General features: G+C 44.5%; 1 protein-coding gene across 1 annotated transcript; it reads left to right on the forward strand.

The window, feature by feature from the left end:
* The first annotated feature begins 401 nt into the window (after positions 1 to 401).
* On the forward strand, positions 402 to 1980 carry pou3f1 (POU class 3 homeobox 1). Its single transcript, XM_041942991.1, has one exon. It carries the CDS (start codon positions 402 to 404, stop codon positions 1524 to 1526), a length of 1125 nt encoding a protein of 374 aa, XP_041798925.1. The 3' UTR covers positions 1527 to 1980.
* Positions 1981 to 18810: the final 16830 nt, after the last annotated feature.

Genomic DNA, 18810 nt, shown 5'->3' on the forward strand with positions numbered 1-18810 from the left:
ATCAAACCCCGCTGCTGCAGCCCCGCTCACCTTCCTTGGAGAGAATTGGAGAAAAGAAATCTGACAGCAGACTGGAGCTTATCTGTGCGCAGGTACACGAAATGAGAGGAGCTCTGTTAAAAACTCAAAGAGACATTTAATAAATAGAACATATGTTTTTTCTATAACATATGTAAGATCGGAGCTCCATCCGTCCGGTGCGAAAAATGCGCTGTACCACGCTCTGAAACCCTGCGCCTATTGAATATGTCCCTAGTGGGCTTGAATCGGAGAGGAGCCAATACAAGCGGAAGGGAGGCGTGTCTTCGCTCTTCCCCAAGACCTCCCAGAGCAGGTTGTTGCGTTTTGGCTCTAAAGCCTGGAGACCTCCGAAGTGCTCGTCAGTTTTCGAAGTAGGAGCCATGGCGACAACAGCTCAGTATATTCCGAGGAATAACTCCTTACCGTCTAACCCGCTCATGCATCCGGATTCGGATAGGATGCACCAGGGGACGACCTACAGAGAGGTGCAGAAAATGATGCACCACGAGTACTTGCAAGGGCTCGCGGCAACCAACACGGGACACCCGATGAGCCTGACGCACCACCAGTGGCTGCCCACCTCCAACACCGACTGGTCCAGCGGCACCCACATCGGACAGCAGGAGCACAAAGCCAGCGTGCAGGCGACCCGGGAGGACCTGAGCAGCGGCTTCCACCACAGATCTCACCTGGTGCACCAGCAGACGCAGAGCGGCCACCATGGCTCGTGGGCGCCGACCACGACCCACCACTTATCCCCGCTGTCCCCATCCAACGGCCACCAGTCACTGGTCTACTCCCAGCCTGGATACACAAATCTCAACGCAATGCTGAGTCCCCAGCCCGGCTCCCTGCACCATGGCATGCGGGACCCGCTCCACGACGATTCGGGCAGCCACGACAACCAGATGGAATCGCCCCAGCAGGCGTTCAGCCACCACCAGGACCACTCGGACGAGGACGCGCCCAGCTCTGACGACCTGGAGCAGTTCGCCAAGCAGTTCAAGCAGCGGCGGATCAAACTGGGCTTTACGCAGGCGGACGTGGGCTTGGCCTTGGGCACCCTGTATGGAAACGTCTTTTCTCAGACCACAATCTGCAGGTTTGAGGCGCTGCAGCTCAGCTTCAAGAACATGTGCAAACTTAAGCCGCTCCTAAACAAGTGGCTGGAGGAGACAGACTCAAACACGGGCAGTCCCACCAATTTGGACAAGATTGCTGCGCAGGGCAGGAAACGAAAGAAGAGGACCTCCATTGAAGTTGGGGTGAAAGGGGCGCTGGAAAATCATTTCTTAAAATGCCCAAAGCCGTCTGCTCATGAAATCAGCACTTTAGCCGGCACTCTGCAGTTGGAAAAAGAGGTTGTCCGTGTTTGGTTTTGCAACAGAAGACAAAAAGAGAAAAGAATGACACCAGTGGGGATCCCTCACCCGAATATGGAGGACGTATATTCCCAAGCAGAGACCCCTCCTCTACACCGCACACTACAGAGTCCTGTGCAGTGACTGTTTTCATGAACAATCCCAGCATTTCCGCGGGGGGAGAGAAAAGGGAAAGGGACTGTGGAGTTTACAGTATTTAAGTTTGGCTTTTGTGTTTCCTGAGAGAAAAAGAGACATGGAAAAGTTGAACAGATGAGTTTTGCCCTTAGTATTCGGAGTTCGTCATGTCCAACAAATAGATGACAGGAGGGAAAATGTTAAGAAAAAAACAAGAAAAAAAAGAAAAAAAAATTCGCTATTACTGATTCCGTGCGCATTTAAAGTGAAACAAAGATCTTTATTTACCAAAATTATATGGAGGAGACATGCATATAAAGTAAATTTGAAATCCCATGGCTGTTTCAAATGGGGAGTAATTAAATGTGGCAACTGAGGCCATCTCCTCCTGGTGTACCATGAACTGCTGGCGCGCACCAGAACGAGGTGGCTGCCTGAAAATGATCGACACTGGAGACGAATCGCCTACACTGAATGAACATTTTGCTTTTTCAGGCTTAAACTGATTAACCAGATTTCTGAATATTAGTGTGTACTTTATTTGTTATATTAAGTGTGATGTTTTGGTTTGGAAATCCTTTAACTTCAGTGTGTCTCTCTCTGCAGACTGTCTATGATTTCTGTCATTATTTGCTATAGGTACTGTAACCCATCAGAGCAGCCTCTTAATTTTTCTGTTTACTCAGTGGGAGTTGATGGTGGAGAAGTGATGGAAATTATGGCACCCGAAAACACTCATAATTAAGGTCAGACACATTTCAGAAAATGTCCAGTGCAACAGGGCGCACAAGTCCTGCGTGCATGCCTTAAAATGATATTTAAAGCTTTGCAGCTGACCACGTCGAAATTTGCAAACAGCACTAGACGCTAAAAGGGCAATTCTAAAAACGCATCTTCTTTTCTTTTGGGGGGTTGGTTGTTTTCAAATTATTGTTTTCTTTTGCATGTAGCACTTATTCTTTCGTTGATATTGTTGCAATTTTCTATTCGTTAGTAACATTGTGAGTGGAGCTAATCTCCATTGGCTTAAACACAATAAATCCCATGTTTACAGGTTCCTGGTTATCACCACAGAGCGCTGTCAGCTCACACTGCTTACTGCCTGTTATCCTGTTGTATTCCAAACATTTCAAGAGAGATTGGTCAAACACGAAATGAAAAGTAATAATAACTCAGGTAACTTCAGTGCCCCATGTCGGAATATCACGCCTGTACATGATTTTTGTTCCTCTGTGTTTTTAGATGTTTTAATCTGGTTGCAGCCACACCGTTTTTCCTTTGTCCCATAAATCCATTGTATTATATTAAAACGCTGGATTCGGAGAAAAGAAAATAATAATTCCTTTAGGGTAAGCGATGAAGGGACTTCACTTTAGATATATTTATTTTTTTCTGACCTGAAAGGAAATCTGAAAATCTCATGCGTTGTGTGTCATTTCTCAATGCTGGACCAGTCCAAAAGCCTACAGCAGTGCTATTCATTACAGATGAGGGAAACATTTTTTATTTCAAGAAAGAAAAAAAAAGAATAATAATTAAAAAAAAAAGATTTTAGAGAAAATGTTGCCAGGATTATTTCCGATATGTAAATATGTCCAATATGTAAACTTGTATTTGTTCTGAGATATTGTTTTGTTTTTGTTTCTTTCCGGGCAGTTTTGTACACTTACTAATTCCAAGAAGATATTTTAATATGATTTCATTTATGAATCTGACCATTTATATATATATATTTATTTCTTAAACGTGTTTGGAGCTTTTTGTTTAGCTCTGTTAATGGTTATGTTGCAGTGGATTTCAGTATGTTTTTCTTTTTGTTTACTACATTGGTTGTATGTTGATTGCTAAATGTAGACTGCAAAGTCACATTTATATTTATGTTATAGTAATATTTTATTACTTACATAAAACATATATACAAGAAATGGTCTTTTGTCTTCATTAAGATCCAAACCACTCGTCCTTTGTTGCTGTCTATTGTGGCACCACCAGGCAAACGAGATAAACACGATCATAAAGTTTAATGCTGTTCAGTGTGCGGAGCATCGGTCAGCACACCATGTGTTCACTTTAAATAGCAGTGATTCGTTATGTAACAGGGGGTCGTTTAAATCAGAAGCTGTGTACATGTGCTGTTAAAGGGAATAGACAACAGTATTTTACCTCAGGCATTCCCTGCTAAGTTCACACAGTCTCTGACGTTGTTCACATCTTTGTGTAATAATCGCAGTATTAAATTGTGCAATATTAATACGGAATTATTGTCTTTTCATTGAGTGGTTTTTATTATTACCATCATTATTAGCAGGAGTCTTCTTATCCAGGTGACTTATTTATTCAGAGCCTAAACAGGCCTTCTTCTATCAAGCCGAAATTCGAGCTGTTTTCCTCACATAAACCATCGACCATCACTTGTCATGTTTTCAGCATTTAAAAGGCGAATTGTGACGAATCTTTGATCTGAGAAAGAGGCGCCTGCAGGCAAAAATCAGCCTCTTTTCCAAAGATAGAGAGAGAGGAAAAACACATAAACGAAAACGGCAGGCCCTAAAGTTCAGTAAGAGGAGAGACAGGCCTATATTCACAGGCAACATATTTTCATGTTATGTAGCGCCTGAATCAATATTCAGCTTCTCTGAATCATATATTAAATGTTGTCTTAAAGTTATAGGCCCCTCTGCTTTCCGTTCATCACGGGCCACAGCGGCGGTGCGCACCGTTTCTGCGTTCACATCAGGATACAGTTGGGCTCCATACAGAGATTCATTGCAGGCGCTGATACATTTTCAATCCTTTCCACCACATTCACCATCTTATTTGGAACATTTCAAACCCGCCGTGAAAAGTTTAAGGTGGAAAGATGCGCAGCAGCAGTAAAAATCCACACAGCTGTCAAGCCAAGCTTTGTCAAAGATGCGCAAACTTGCCTACATTTAGGCCATTATTGTAATCATCACGCGAGTTATTTCAGATCGTTACGAGCTGCGCATTTGTATTTTATCAGGCTCATTTCTCTCTGAGTGTGCGCTTGGCAAACACGATGCGCAATACAAAGTTTGAAGGAGCGTTCAGTTTCTCCAGAAAACTCAGTTCAGGTTTTGGAGACAGACATCTCGACTGTTATTCATTTCTGCTCCATTTACACATCCCCGACAGCCTCTGTCCACCAGTATTTTCCATAATTTTTTCAAATTCTATTTTTCTTTTTCTTTTTTAAGTGTGTGTGCGTTATGCTTCCAGATGTATCACGCCTCGAAAAATCTAATAAGCCTGACTATACGTAAGACGCCAAGTTAGCCTGCCGTAGTCGGCCTTTTGTACGGCTGTGGTGCAAGTGGAAAAAAGTGTCCTTCCGTGGCTGAGGTGGTCAAGCTGAGGGAGAAGAGGCTAGCATGAAGGAGCAACCCCGTTGCCAGAGAACAGCGGGTCACAGGCGCCCCCTGCTGGCAGATTATGGGTACAGCAACATCAAACTTCACCTCTAAGTTTGAAAAAAAAAAGTCAACGATGAAACAAAAACAACAATATTATGTCAAACATGTCATGATAATCATTTTCAACACTATTTTACCTATTTGTGTAAAGCACACAACTCAAACATGCATGACTAGTAACTCTCCCTGCCCCATCACTGTATTCTGTAGAAGTATATAATACAGACTAAGTTGTGTCCCCCCTCCCTCAAATCTCAAGCCAATAAAGAAATCTCATTTGGATTCAGGTGTATGAAACTGATGGAGGTAAAATGTTGTTTCTGTGAACTTATCAGTGCACAAGGCTCGCCCCTGTCCACAATCTGTCACTTCTTCACAGTGGTGAGCCAGGCAGAGAGACATCAGGTCCCATTTTGAAAAGTTTTAAATGTGACTCAGTCAGGGATGAACCATCAAACCCCCTAGTATCTGGACAGCCACTCAATCCTCAGAGGGCCCCTAAGTAACCGTTAGAAATGGATTGAAATGCAATGCAAAACACAGAGGCCTGCAGAGCGAACATAGATGGGGAAACAGAAGGAGTCCACAGTTGACTGGTACCAACTGTTATTTTTTGATGATATGCAATTTTTATTCTGTACCGTATGGAGGGACACAACCTCCATTATGCCGATAAATCAATAATACATGAGCGGTACTCATCACAAAACAGCAAAACCCAGCTATTTGACCTACGTATCACCACAGTTCACTCCGTCCTCCTCTCCCCCGCTTCCCCTCTCAGCGGTCTGCTCTCCTACACTGAGTGGGCCCTCGGTAGCACCAGCAGAGGAGCTCCAGCCTCGGCAGTGCCCGGGCGCTCGTGAACACTGATGCCTCCTTCATCAGGGAAGTATCGTCACACACAGGAGATGTGGATTAGTGATGATTAGCAGGGATTATGGCTGGTTAATGGTGGGAAAATACATTAGGAACCATCGGCTCCGGGAGGGGGAGGGGATTTCACTCACGCTAGCGGATTTGCATTGATCCACAGCAAATGAATGAGGATTAGCAGCATCAAGCTATCTGCCAACAGATAAATAACATTAAGCGTATTATACGCCAACGCCTGTTATTAATGACATTACAAACACCACTACAATGCTGGCAATTATGGAAATAATAGGAGCGGCTGAATAATTCACTTGGTTGGGATTCTTGGGATTCCAGATCATCCTCATGTACAGAGATGCGGGGTGATGCTGGAGAGCCAGCTACTGGTAGGAAGACAAGCATTGAAGTTTTGGGTACCGCTTTCTAGGAAGGGATGCTTTAAGGGGTTTATACATCGTTAATGGCTTCATTAATGTTTAATAATAACAGTTACATTCATAACTGCTTTATAGATTAGTAATAAGACATTTGTAAGGACAAGTTTTGGGTTGCCAGGCTGTGAGATGATCATTTGTTTGATGTATGTTCTCCTCCATCCCCCAATTGAAAATGTGACTACTTACACTACAAAGAAGAAAAAACCCAGAAGAGCACCGTGGGCCAAAAGCCACCCATTAACAACTCCAGTCTTATTAGAATGAAAGAAGTCTCTATGAGTGTTTCACTCACGACGTACTAACTCAACACATGTCCAAACCCATAACCTGGCAACCCAATAATTGTCCTTATTAATTGGGTAATGCTGATCTATAAAGTATTCAACTAAAGGTTTATTACACACCAATAAAGACAAAACAACATACCTTATTATCAGTGCTTATTAGCTGGATGTGACAGATGGAAAACTCAAGAAAAAACTTTCTCCTTTAATTTATGCATCATTTTGATGCAGGTAAAGGCAGGTAATGTTAAAGTTCTACTGGATCAATACTGAGACATGGTTGACATGGATTAAATTGTTTAGAGAAGGCGATTACAATATACGTCCGCTGCATAGCCACATATTTTTCTGTAGGTAGAGCGTGGAGGAGGAAAAGAAGTGCTCATTCCTCCATCTAACCCACATTTTTAACCTGACAGGTGAAAGAGCCTGTAGCTTTCTTACTCTCTATTACTACCTCTTCCTCCAGCCGAGTTCTCCTCTCCTCTTCTTGCCGTTTATGTAATAAATACTCCACTCCCACAGTGAGTGGCAGAGAAAGGGGGGATGGAGATTGGAAAAAGAACAGAATAATGCATTTTTTCATCAAAAATTCCTTCTCTTCCCCTACCTCAAGGTTTCCTCCTCTGAGCCACTTGAAAGATGGGCAACAATGCGGCCACACAGTGAACACCTAGTTACCATATGAAACACTCCAGCAGTGAACTGGAGGAGACGGAGACGGGAGAGGAGAAGTCTTGTGTTATTTATGATACTGGGCCTTGTAGCTATATGGGTTCCCCCTTCATGTCTACTCCAAGGTATGGCCCCCATATGCGAAGGGGTTTAAGTGCAGCTTTAGAAAGGTACTCTCCCCTCCCCTCTGCATCCCTTTGCTCCTCACTTGGAGGTTTTGAAGAAGAGAAGTAGCCCGTCTCCCTCTTTCATGGCTTTGAGGGACATTTTATATCGCCTCAGGTGTCTGTCAGTGTGACTAACAGTTCTGAGAGTGGAGAACTAATATCTCAGGAACTTGCCTCCAGGCAGCAGCGCATAGATGTTACTGTTGGTGGCATACAATGAGAAGAAAGTCGTACTTTAGAGGCATTCAGCAGCAGCAATTACTAGTGATTCAGTGAGCTGGCTGGTATTAAACAATGGCTGTGACAGGTGATAAGAACACAGTGGAGAAGGCAAGATAAATGCAATCATCTGTACTGCACAAGCTGCCTTCAGTTTGTAGGATGTCTGACAAAAGGTTGCAAATAGCCCAAGGAAACGTATTAGGGATAATACACTAACCAAACAAAGCAGTAATAATCATGATTTTATTTATTTATTTATTTTTGGTCTTTTCAGGATGACATCTAAAATCACATGGCACAGCTGCTGGGGAGGTCTTTTAAACTACTGCGCAAGGTTGCAAAGTTAATTGTCACCTCTAAAAGGATATGGCATTCCCATGTTAAAGGTTGTCCCCTCTCTTCACCTTCGAGCCTGGCTTTTGTCAACTGTATGGCGTTGCGATGCCTCCTGTTCAATAACAAGGTTCACTGCCGAGATGAGGGGAGGAAAAGAAAAGACAAGGCCTTGCAGTAGAGAGACACACACCAATGAACAATAGGAAGGCCATCTAATTCTAGGGCATACCAAGATGTTCAGGGCCCTCCTTCATCAAGGATATTCAAAAAAGAAAGAAAAAACATGGCTATTCAGAGTTCACAAATGTATAGGAACAGCAGCAGACAGATCATCTTTTTGCATGCACTTAGAGGCTCTATGGCTTCTAAGGCTGTGACAATCTAGGAAAGGATAGCATAGAATTCTCACACAGAGATCTTGGCAGCACAAAAGTCAGTGAAGAAGTTCCAGCTCTGCTCTACACTGTGTGTGCGCCGTCCCTGTGATCCAAACCCAAACAAAATTCTTTGCTGCTGTCCTTTACCCATGACTGATCCTTCGTGTTATGCATGCTGGAATGGATATTATACTGTGAACCCCTGTAAATTGGAGCCGGACAATAAACAGATCATCAAAGATGATCCCGCTGCCCCCGACAGTCGGCTTTGCCCTGCGATGCTGAGTTCAAAGGATGGAGATCGGTGGGCAAATGAGTGCTGTTGCTCAGCGCACAGTCAACTGAAACAACAACAAAGATAAGGCTGATGGAAATAAATAAATAAGGATGGAGGAGAAAGGAGAGGGGGGAAAAAATAAGGCAAGCGATGGAGGGAGGGGGTGTTAGACACAGTACAGAGATGAAATGGAGACCTGCCACTGTGCTCAAGGACACCGCGTGCCACTATGTAATTAGAAATGTACACAGATGATTTGGATGCAGCGATATGATTAGGCAAAGCAGTCCCCAGTCTTAGGCCTAATCAGCTCACTTCTGAGAGATACTCCAAGACTGCTGGTGTGTATGTGTGTGTGTGTGTGTGTGTGTGTGTGTGTGTGTGAGAGAGAGAGAGAGAGAGAGTGAAAGTGTGTCTGGTAGAAGTAGAGGGGGTGTGAAACACTACTAGGCGTCTCTCCACTCACTACAAGCTCTGGGAGGGCATGTTAGAGAAACTGGCATACGGACCCCCATGCACATAAAGTTAGACATCCAGAGATGGGGAAATATAGGGACGGGTATGAGCAGACATTTAATTTGAATATCCAAACACATGTGCAAGATCTGTTTACGATGAGAATTAGGGCCACTATTGATAGAGCAGGGAGTCATAACTGCCTGTACTGCATGCATTATGAACCCTTGCTCCTGAGCCAGTGTCAAAGACTTGCAATGATGAAAACATGTGGCGAGTGAGAAGAGCAGAGGGTACAGCATACATAGTATAGCAAACATACTGGCATGTTGAAGGGAAACGAATGTAATGAGAGATAGAGGAAGAGACGTTGGCGGGAGCACTCATCATACAGTTTTTCTGAGACGAGCATAGTTAGTGAGTAATAATGTCTTTGACTGGAAGTAGGATTCAAGAATTCCATGAAAGAAAACGTCACTTTCAGGTCAAACTTCAAACCTTTGACGGCACCACATTTTGAGGTCAGCTCAAGAAGAATTGAACAAAAACACCTAAAACCCCCAGCACATATGTGCCCTGGAGCCAGAGGCCGGGACATGCACAAAAGAGGCGATGGTCTACAAAGACCCAAGTAATGAGCAGAGGCCAATTAAAAAGAGCTGCTCCCTCCTCCTCATCATCCACCACCTCCCTTTCTCCTCCCCGCTCTATCTGTCCTTCTGTCTCTCCTCCTCCAGTGGCTTGTTATTGATCACCTTTAACCCCGTCTCTCAGTGGTGTCAAAACTACCATTTAGGATCATCCCCTGGGCTGAGCGTGTGTCGATCGCACCCTGCCCCATAAATCATTACTGGGAGGAGGGCTCGCTTGCCCGAAGCGCAGAGGGAAGGCCTGACTTTCACAGACACATTTTGGCAGAGCCCAACCCCATGCCCCCAGGGGTCAAGGGTCATCGATAGTCCCATGGATTAGCACCCAGACACCCCTGCTAACTCCTGTTTCTCCAGCCAGCCCACCACTATTCCCCCACGGGCCAGCGGTGGCACCCCTTTGATTTTTAAATAAGACAAAAGGTCAGTTGGCGTCCTGACCTGTCTTCGCAGTGATCTCCCTGCCTGTACGTGGCGGTTCTTCTTTATTCATGATGGAGCCTAATTTCTGTCTTGTTCCTGCAAACTGAATGAGGATGAGCAAAGTTTTAGGTAAGATGTAAAGGGAAGTTCACAGAATGATATGGTCGAGAGAGTTTGTCAGTGGCACAAATGGCTACAGGAGGCTATTGTTGTCACTGTCTATCTATTCGGCTATCTGCGTTGGCCTCATACAAACTCCCCTACCTCCTCCTGGGCTGGAGGCGCCTCATCGCCTCAGTACACGGCTGCATATCAGCCAGATGCTGCATCCACCCACAGCCCTCCTCCTCTTCTGTTCACCCCTCTCTTCTCCTCTCCATCCCCCCCTGCTTTCCTCTTTAGGCTAATACTCCCTTATAATTATTTCCAATCCACTCGCTCTGTCTTTTTTCTTCAAATCAGGCCCTGCATGTCCACCTGCTGCTCTACCTGCAGTGGTCAGACATGGTTAGGTTACCCTCCTCACAGTCTAGGGGCCTGGGAATGAGGGGATGATGGGTCGGGGTGACAGGTCCTTTGTTGGGGTAAAGACTCATGACCCATGGGTAGACAAGAAGGAAGGGGTAGAGCAATCACTGTCCTTAAATCTAGACCTGTCACATCCCACAGAATAATGTGCTGTTGTTGGTCATTTTCTCACTTTTTTGTATTTGTAGCAATCAGTGATGGATCATAAGCATATCCCATAATCAAATACTGCTTACATACAACTTTAACATATTTGCAATCAAGTGGGGTTTTTTTTGTTGTTGTTGTTTTTTTTGCTAGCATATAACATTTATTGTGATTGTTTCCACCATGGCCAGTTAAGACTGCTGCTTGCACATTCATGGACCAGGGATAATAATCTTATATCATAATAGGCAATAATGTTACAATGACAGGGACCATTCTGCATAATAAATTCTTCTAATTTGATTTAATTTTTAAACACAAGTTAAATTCGGTTTGCAGTATTGGAGTAATTTTTTTTACCTGGTGGTATTGCTACTTTTACTTTAATAAAGAATCTAGATATTTCTTCCACATTGTTTGCAGCATATACAACAAGTCAGATCTTTGTTGTAAAGCTTCCACACTCGTCTCAGCTAAAACGTGATTGATGAAGCCACTTAATGTGTGAACTCTCACACCAACGAGCTTTCGTTACTTGCATATACAGATGAAAGGTGATGCAGGGGGTGGATGGTGGTGAAGCAGGGGGTGGATGGTGGTGAAGTGGAGCAGAGGGTATGGATTTGGTACCCATTGTTGGTAGGGCTTCCCGTGTGCCTCTCCACCCATTCCACCCACCCACATCTCCCCTGCGGGACAGCTCTACCAGGGGGTGCAGGACAGGACACTGCGTCATCGAGGGGATTAATTGGTGTGGCACCTCTTTCGTGCACATGGCCAAAGCAATTAAATGGTGGCCCCAGGCCTTCAGTTTGCCATTACTAAACCAGTGACAAAGCATGTGAGTGCTTATGCTGGAGAGATGAAACAAGAAGTTGTTTTGTGAGGTGTGAATACTGCGGAAAAGTACAGATGTGGCCACATCAAAGACATAAGGACGATGAATGAAGGGGATTGAAGGTTTTAACCTTAAATTCTCTAGCATTTGTGCTATGTGCCCATGTTCGCACATGTCTATATGTGTCCATTTCTTTCTGCATGGACATATGAATGTACTATGTGCAGAGTGTAAGCAGGTTCTGGTGGCTTTCTTATCTCTCCCACAGTCTCTCCCACTCCCTGCAGCCGTCAATTAGTGAGCCTGGGTGTGCGAAGGCCTTGTGCTCTTTCACACGAGCCTTTGTTGCCTCTCTCTCTCTCTCTCCCACTCTCTCTCTCTCTCTCTTTCTTTCTCCCCCGTGTTTGAAGATTGAGAAAAGACACAAGGCAGGTTACTGTAGCGTCTCTGGGGTGTTGGTTGCTGTCTGCCCCTCTCTGTAAGCCTGCCAGGGCCTGGAGCAGCAGACCACAGTGTCCACAGAGCCTTCAAACACAAGCCTGGCCATCCTCCGTCAGAAAAGGATGGCTGTGTCAGATACACCGTCACCTCTACCGGTGCAAAAAAACGAATAACCCCTGAAATGTGTACGTAATTACGTAAGGGAAAGAGGAGGAGACGCGATGACAAAGAAAGGGAGAAAAAGTGTAAGGAAAGAAGAAGGTAGGGAAGGAGGAGAAGAAAATGAAGCAGAGTACAGAAGAGGGAACAGGAAAGGAGAGAAAGGGAGGATGAGTAGCAGTAGGAGAAAGAATAGATACAGACTAAAGCAAAGGATTAAAGGAAGACAATGAATGAGAGGAGTAAAAAGGAAAGTAGAGAGGGCAAAGAAAAAGTAGATTTGGAGAATTCGGATTAAAAGCTGCCTGATAATTTTTTACATTCCTACTTTTATCTGTTTTATTCTAACTTGACTCAATTTCCTTCATGCTGATCAGGCGAAAAAGCTATTTTTTCCAACATTAAGCTTATATCAGACAGTTGGTGTTGAAAGCAACACTGTAAACAACGGGCCCCTTGTGGGTTAGGGTCCTGCAGTTGTTCCTAAAGCGCAGTCTGCAAACGCATCTATTGAGATTAATGATGAAATATATAAAAGCCATATTCCATATTAGCCGTGACAAAATCACCCCCTTTACTCTCAATTAGCAGGTTTTTCTTTTCATTTGAACACATGGTGAAAATGTAGCTGTTCACAGGTTCTAAGCAAAGGCAGAAAAACACCTCTCCATGCAAAGCTGTTTTTGTATCTGTTAGCTGTCTGTGTCAAAACTGAGAGCAATCCCAGGTGCTATATTGAATAACTGACAGTCAAAATAGCTAATATCAACTCTTCTATTAAATACATTTTAGCCTAAAGAGAACCACTGAATATGCTTTCTCTTTTAGAGTGCAGACAACCTTTATTTAATGAGGGCCAGACATGTTCACCCCCAACCTCCCAGCAGTCCATACCCTACAGCCCTCCACCCCAGCCCAGATCTCCAGACACTGGGCCGGAGAGAGGCGTGAAGAAGGGGGCCAGACTGCTAACCATCCATCACATCCGCCTGACCCGCCCCGCAGTGCTGAAAAGACCACGGTTATCACTCACCCCTGACACAGTCATCGACGTTTACCCTTAGATGCACACACACACACACGCAGAAACTCACACTCACAAAGATACGGAGGCACACATAAAGACAACCCACAACATCTTTGCAGTCGCTCCAAAATGTCCCGTCACCTCTTGTCCTTCCCTCCATTGAACCCTCATCACCATCCATCAACCCTCATCATTCACAAAAATGCCAACACGCTCAACAGATGGCTCAAAACCAACATAATGACAAATGCCAGGTAACTCCCAACAGGGACCAATCACGTTAGTCTGCACAACTAGAAAACAGTTGTTTCCAGGCCTGGAAAACAGTTATGCAAAGCTAGTGTCAGCTTCGACCTAGACTGGTGGGGGCCTTTGTGCTGATCTGAGTTTGGCGTTACAATAGCTTGTATTGTCCCGCTGCCTCTCAGCTTTATTACATATGTATGTGTTGATTGCTGCAAAACAACAATGCTGGTGCATGACATTAAGCAGTAACAATAACAGTGATGCTTGGCGCTCCTACTCAGCGTTGGATGTTTATCCAACAAACCCCTGTGTCGACGCCCAGTGCCCAATGGTGTGAAATACCAGCAGAGGAGCCAGCTTGGGAATATCATGAATGAGGACTTAGTCAGGATTTAGGAATAATTTCCTTTATTGGGCATATTTCTGTGAAACAATCACAGATCAGGGATGATTGACTGCATTTATGGTTGTACATGTCGTGAAATGACACAGAACTCACAAGTCATCTGAATAACTTTTAGTTTTGGCTGTATCCAGTGTGCTTTGTATGGAGTTTGAACACTAAGCTTTGTATAGGAAACCAGAAAGATCCATACTGCGTAGATGTGTGAAACTGATACAGAATCCATGGCACAATGGACACATATTAGAGAGCTCCATAGGCTCAAAGGTCACCTGGCCCACCCACGTCACTGTGGTGTAACAAGGTTGTGTGGAATGCCAGGGGGTCGTTCTGGTTGAAAACCTTGGGTTTGTCACCCGCTCAACCCCTCCAACCATCGTGACACACCCGAGCGGGCCAAGCAATGTGCACCCTGTGGTATCAGAGACCTCCCCACCCTTGGGTCCCATTCACGCAAACCCACACATGGGCGTATGCAGACAACAGCCATCTCTGATGCCCTTCTGATTCTCTCCGCTGGCATTTAGCTGGAGAAGTTTAGTGTGTGCGCGCATACGTGTGTCAGTGTATGCGTGCGCCTGTTTGTGTGTGTGTGTGTGTTTGTTTCAGCGGGGCTGTGTGCAGCAGGGATGAGGGGTGGGGGCTGAGGTGACAAGAGTTGTGGTGCAGATGTCCCCACAGCCAGCGGAGCCTCATGAATGGCGACTGTTGTGATGGTGACGGGGAAACGCGTTGGAGGCCTGGCCTACGCACTCCAGTCATCTGAATGGCTGGAATTCAACATGGTCGAAAAGACAAGCTCATGCGTGCAGACTGGACACAATGTGCCCCTTTTATTGCTTTTTCTCTATCTTCTCTGTCACTCTCACTCTTTCTGCTTTGGCTTTGAATCATTCCCCCTCTGTAAACGTAGCTGCAATTTTCATTGTGTTGATGGTTTCATTGTGAGGTACCTTTAAAATCGTTGTTGAGCATTAAAAGCTACTGTATGTGACAAAAACAAATTGATTAATTTTTGATAATACTTTATATGAGGCACATCATTCTTGGAGGATGAAGCACAATCTATTGAAACAAAGGAACAAAGATGGATAGGAAGCCGCGGGATAATTGATTTGAAGTGGAAATGTTATGATTGATCTATTGATTTGCTATCTGGTGCTCGTGCCCTTTTTAACAGCAGACATACAGCTTCACTCAGGGGACCATGAAGCCGGAGAGACACAGGTCCATCTATTTAGCATGCCACTATCAGGACTAAGAGACAAAGGGGAGACAAGAAGAGGCTGCCTCCTCAAGCTCTGTCCTATTAAACATCTGCTGAGCCAATCTAAGCAGTCGATGCTTGGTCAAACACATTTTGTGACTGTTTACATCGTCGTCACATATCAGCATTTCAGATGAAATAATGTGACTGATATTCAGTTGACAAAAGATGGAAGTGGAATTGATTGTATGTCTGCTGAAAACACATTTGCAGAAGAAAGAGTGAAATCTCTGCTGCTCTCCATTTGCCCTAGATTTACGTCACAGTACACTGTCAACATTATATGTAAATGAGAGCGCACACGCTTGCACAGATGCTCATAAGACATCTACCACCAGTCTTTCTCAGAGCTACAGTCCTGAACATGAATTACAGCAGCTATACCAAAATTTGTGGGATGACACTGACACACAGGACATGATCAAACACATTCAAGATCCAAAAAAAGTCTTTGTGCATTAATGCAGGCAATAATGGAAATGTGTCTTTTGCTGGTGCATGGCTCACCCAGAGATAAAGTGCAGTAAATACAAGAATGTCAAATGCAACACATCACATGCAGTAAAATGCTGCGTGCACAGGAGTAAGAGGTAAAAGTTGTACACATAGACCCTACTGAAACCAGTCACATGATCTTTGTTAGTATTTACATGAGAGTAGATCTTGTCTTATTTTCTGAGACAAATGAAAAATTCTGCTTGATGTCGTTATCTGTCTAAACCCTTAGTTCCACTCGAGCTACACGCAGCTCCTTCCTCCATCTTTTATTAGTGACAGTCAAGTGGACAGCCAGACTACAGTGAGGTCCTTTATCCGGAGTAGCAAACAGATAAATCACTCAGCTCTTACCCACACACTCACACACACAGGGGAGCGACAGACAGTAAATGTCCAATATGTCCCAAGAGAGACCAAGAAAAGGATTCTTGTTTGAAGCAGGAAGGGGTTATTGTTCGCTAGATGCCAGGGCGTGGGCATCCAGGCACAGATTAGCTACAGGGAAACATTATCTCTCTGGCCCAGTTTACAAGACCCGGTCTGGCCTGGCCAGGCACAGTTTGGCCATCTAGGTATTTTGTGTTCTGAGTGGCTCTTGTCTCTCATAAGAACAAAGTGCAGGCTTGTTGGAGGGACCCAGAGGGGTGAGTCCCTGCTCTCCTCCCACCTCCTCTCCTCCCCTCTGGCCCCCGGACCAACTGCGAGACTGCTGGAGTTCAAGCCTGGCCACGTGTTGGGCCATTACACTCCCACAATGACCTTGTTGAGCTCAACATTTAGAGTTCCATAAAAACATTATTGTCCGACTCCTGGGATCATTTGTCCACTACCACAAAGGCTCAGAGAAAACCAAAATGGTAACCCCCCCACCCCCCCGGGGTTTTTGCGGAGGCACATTTTTCAGATTCTGCCCCTTCTCCTCCTCTCTACCAATCCGCCCTCCTGGTACCACATTGGGCCCACACTGACGTACTTCCCAGCAGTGCCCACAGGGCACTTCTGCACCAGCACATTCAGAGATAAAGAAGGCTGCTTGGTCAAAATGCTGCTCCATAAAACACTCATTTTGTGTTTTGTACTCCCAAAGAGCAAAACCAACAATAATATCCATTCTCTTCTGCATACATCACCATTTCAGCTTTTTTCCTCTCATTTTATTGTCTTTTGCCCACAAATGTTCCTGTTTGTCATCCATCCATCTATCCATCCATCCATCCATCCATCTATCCTTTCCTTTTCAGATGCATAACTATGGACCCATAACAGCTAAAAGTCTCTAATGGTCATTTACTCTCTAAATATGTCCATTTCAGTTCGGCTGGGGGCATGTACCTGCTGAGTGAATGGGCAAGGTCGTGCCAGCCTATTAGCCATATTAAAAACCAACCCATTATGGTAATTGGAGAGGTCTAATGCATGTACAGGTTGCTTAGCGCCCATGTATTAGCTCTGATAGATGACTCAGTGATTAGCATTGAAAGGTACATTGTAGTACACCGTGGCTGCTTGCCCTGTGCTTGCCGTCCTCTGATCCTGTCTCTCAATGTGGTGACCTCTACTGTGGACACTTAGGTCAGTTATGCATGTCCCTGACCAAATGTTTGCTGCTGGGAATCAGAGTGACCGCTATGGACAAGGACATTCGTTAGTCACTGTGACAATGACAAAGAAATTTTACTTCTTTTTTTTTTTTTTTGGGAGGACTGAAGAATAGACTTAATTTCCATTTAGGCGGAAGGACATGATTATGGTTAGAAACTGGGGAAGGCACGTTTCACCCTCATCACCTAACCTTACATAAATGGACTTTAGATGCACATTTAATTGTAGAAACTGTACATCCACTCAATAGAACAGTACATGCCAAACTTGAATTACCAACTTGTGTTTGTATGCCTCCGCCAACCAGTCAAGTTGCATTTTGCATCTGTGTCTGTCCAGACACAGAAGGAATTTAATAAAAGGTACTAACACCCTGTCACCCGCAGCTTTCTGGAGAGCCATTGTGAAGCTCAGTGACACCTGGCTGCTAGCTGTCACTCAAAGCAGCCGTGCCTATACTTATGGATAACTTTAAGCCTTTATATAGTTTAAACATACGCGTTATATAAAAATGAACCCCACATGCAGTTGTCATGAACAGGGAAATTAGCTACAGCTACTTGTTTCTACTGTAAAGTTGGCCATTTTTAATATGGGAGTCTGTGGGGATTGACTTGCTTTTGGAGCCAGCCCCAAGTGGCCATTGAAGGAACAGCAGCTTTTGGCACTTGCGTGTTGGCTTCATTTTTCAGCCCTGGAGGTTGCTGTTTGGTTCTTCATCCTTGAGTCAAAGTGAATGTCTGTGCCAAATTTGAAGAAATACGCTCAAGACATTACTGAGATCTCGTGTTCATTAGACTGGGATGGAGGCCATTGTGACCTTGACCTTTGACCACCAAAATCTGATCAGTTCATCCTTGAGTCTACGTGAACATTTGTGCCAAATTTGGAGAAATTCCGTCAAGGCGTTGGTGAGATGTCGCGTTCATGAGAATGTGACGGACATACATACAGTACGTATGTCTGCCCACTCTGTTGTTCTGTTGTCTTGCTGTCTGGCAGGACGGACAACCCAAGAAACATAACGCCTCCGGCTGTGGCTGTCGCCAGCGTGGAGGCTTAAAAAGGATTTTAAAAAGCCAACCATCTCAGATGTGTAATTATTAAGTAATTAGTACTAATTATCAACACTGTCACATTTCTGGGACAATCTTATTTCATTATTAAAAATGCAAATATCTATCATATAGAATTCAAAAAGCAGTGAAAATCTTGAATGGAGGATGTGGAAAGGAGGTAGCAAGAAGCCACAGTCATACTGATGAGAAGTGTTAATACTTCACTACAAGGTTTTAATTTAGAAATCCTTAAGGGAAATGCTTTGCCTTGAGTATCCAGATCACATTTCATTAAATTTTACCATCTGTCCTGAACCACCGGCACCCACCCCAATCCCCGTCTTACTCCCCATCCAGAGCTCCCATTCCCTGCTCTATGAGCGGCCCTGACTGGGTCTCTCAGGGAAGGGAGCACATTCTCCTTTCATCCCCTCTTAGAGGACAAACATCAGTCCCATCTTG

This window comes from Chelmon rostratus, chromosome 8 (assembly GCF_017976325.1).
Source record: "Chelmon rostratus isolate fCheRos1 chromosome 8, fCheRos1.pri, whole genome shotgun sequence".
Taxonomy (NCBI): domain Eukaryota; kingdom Metazoa; phylum Chordata; class Actinopteri; order Chaetodontiformes; family Chaetodontidae; genus Chelmon; species Chelmon rostratus.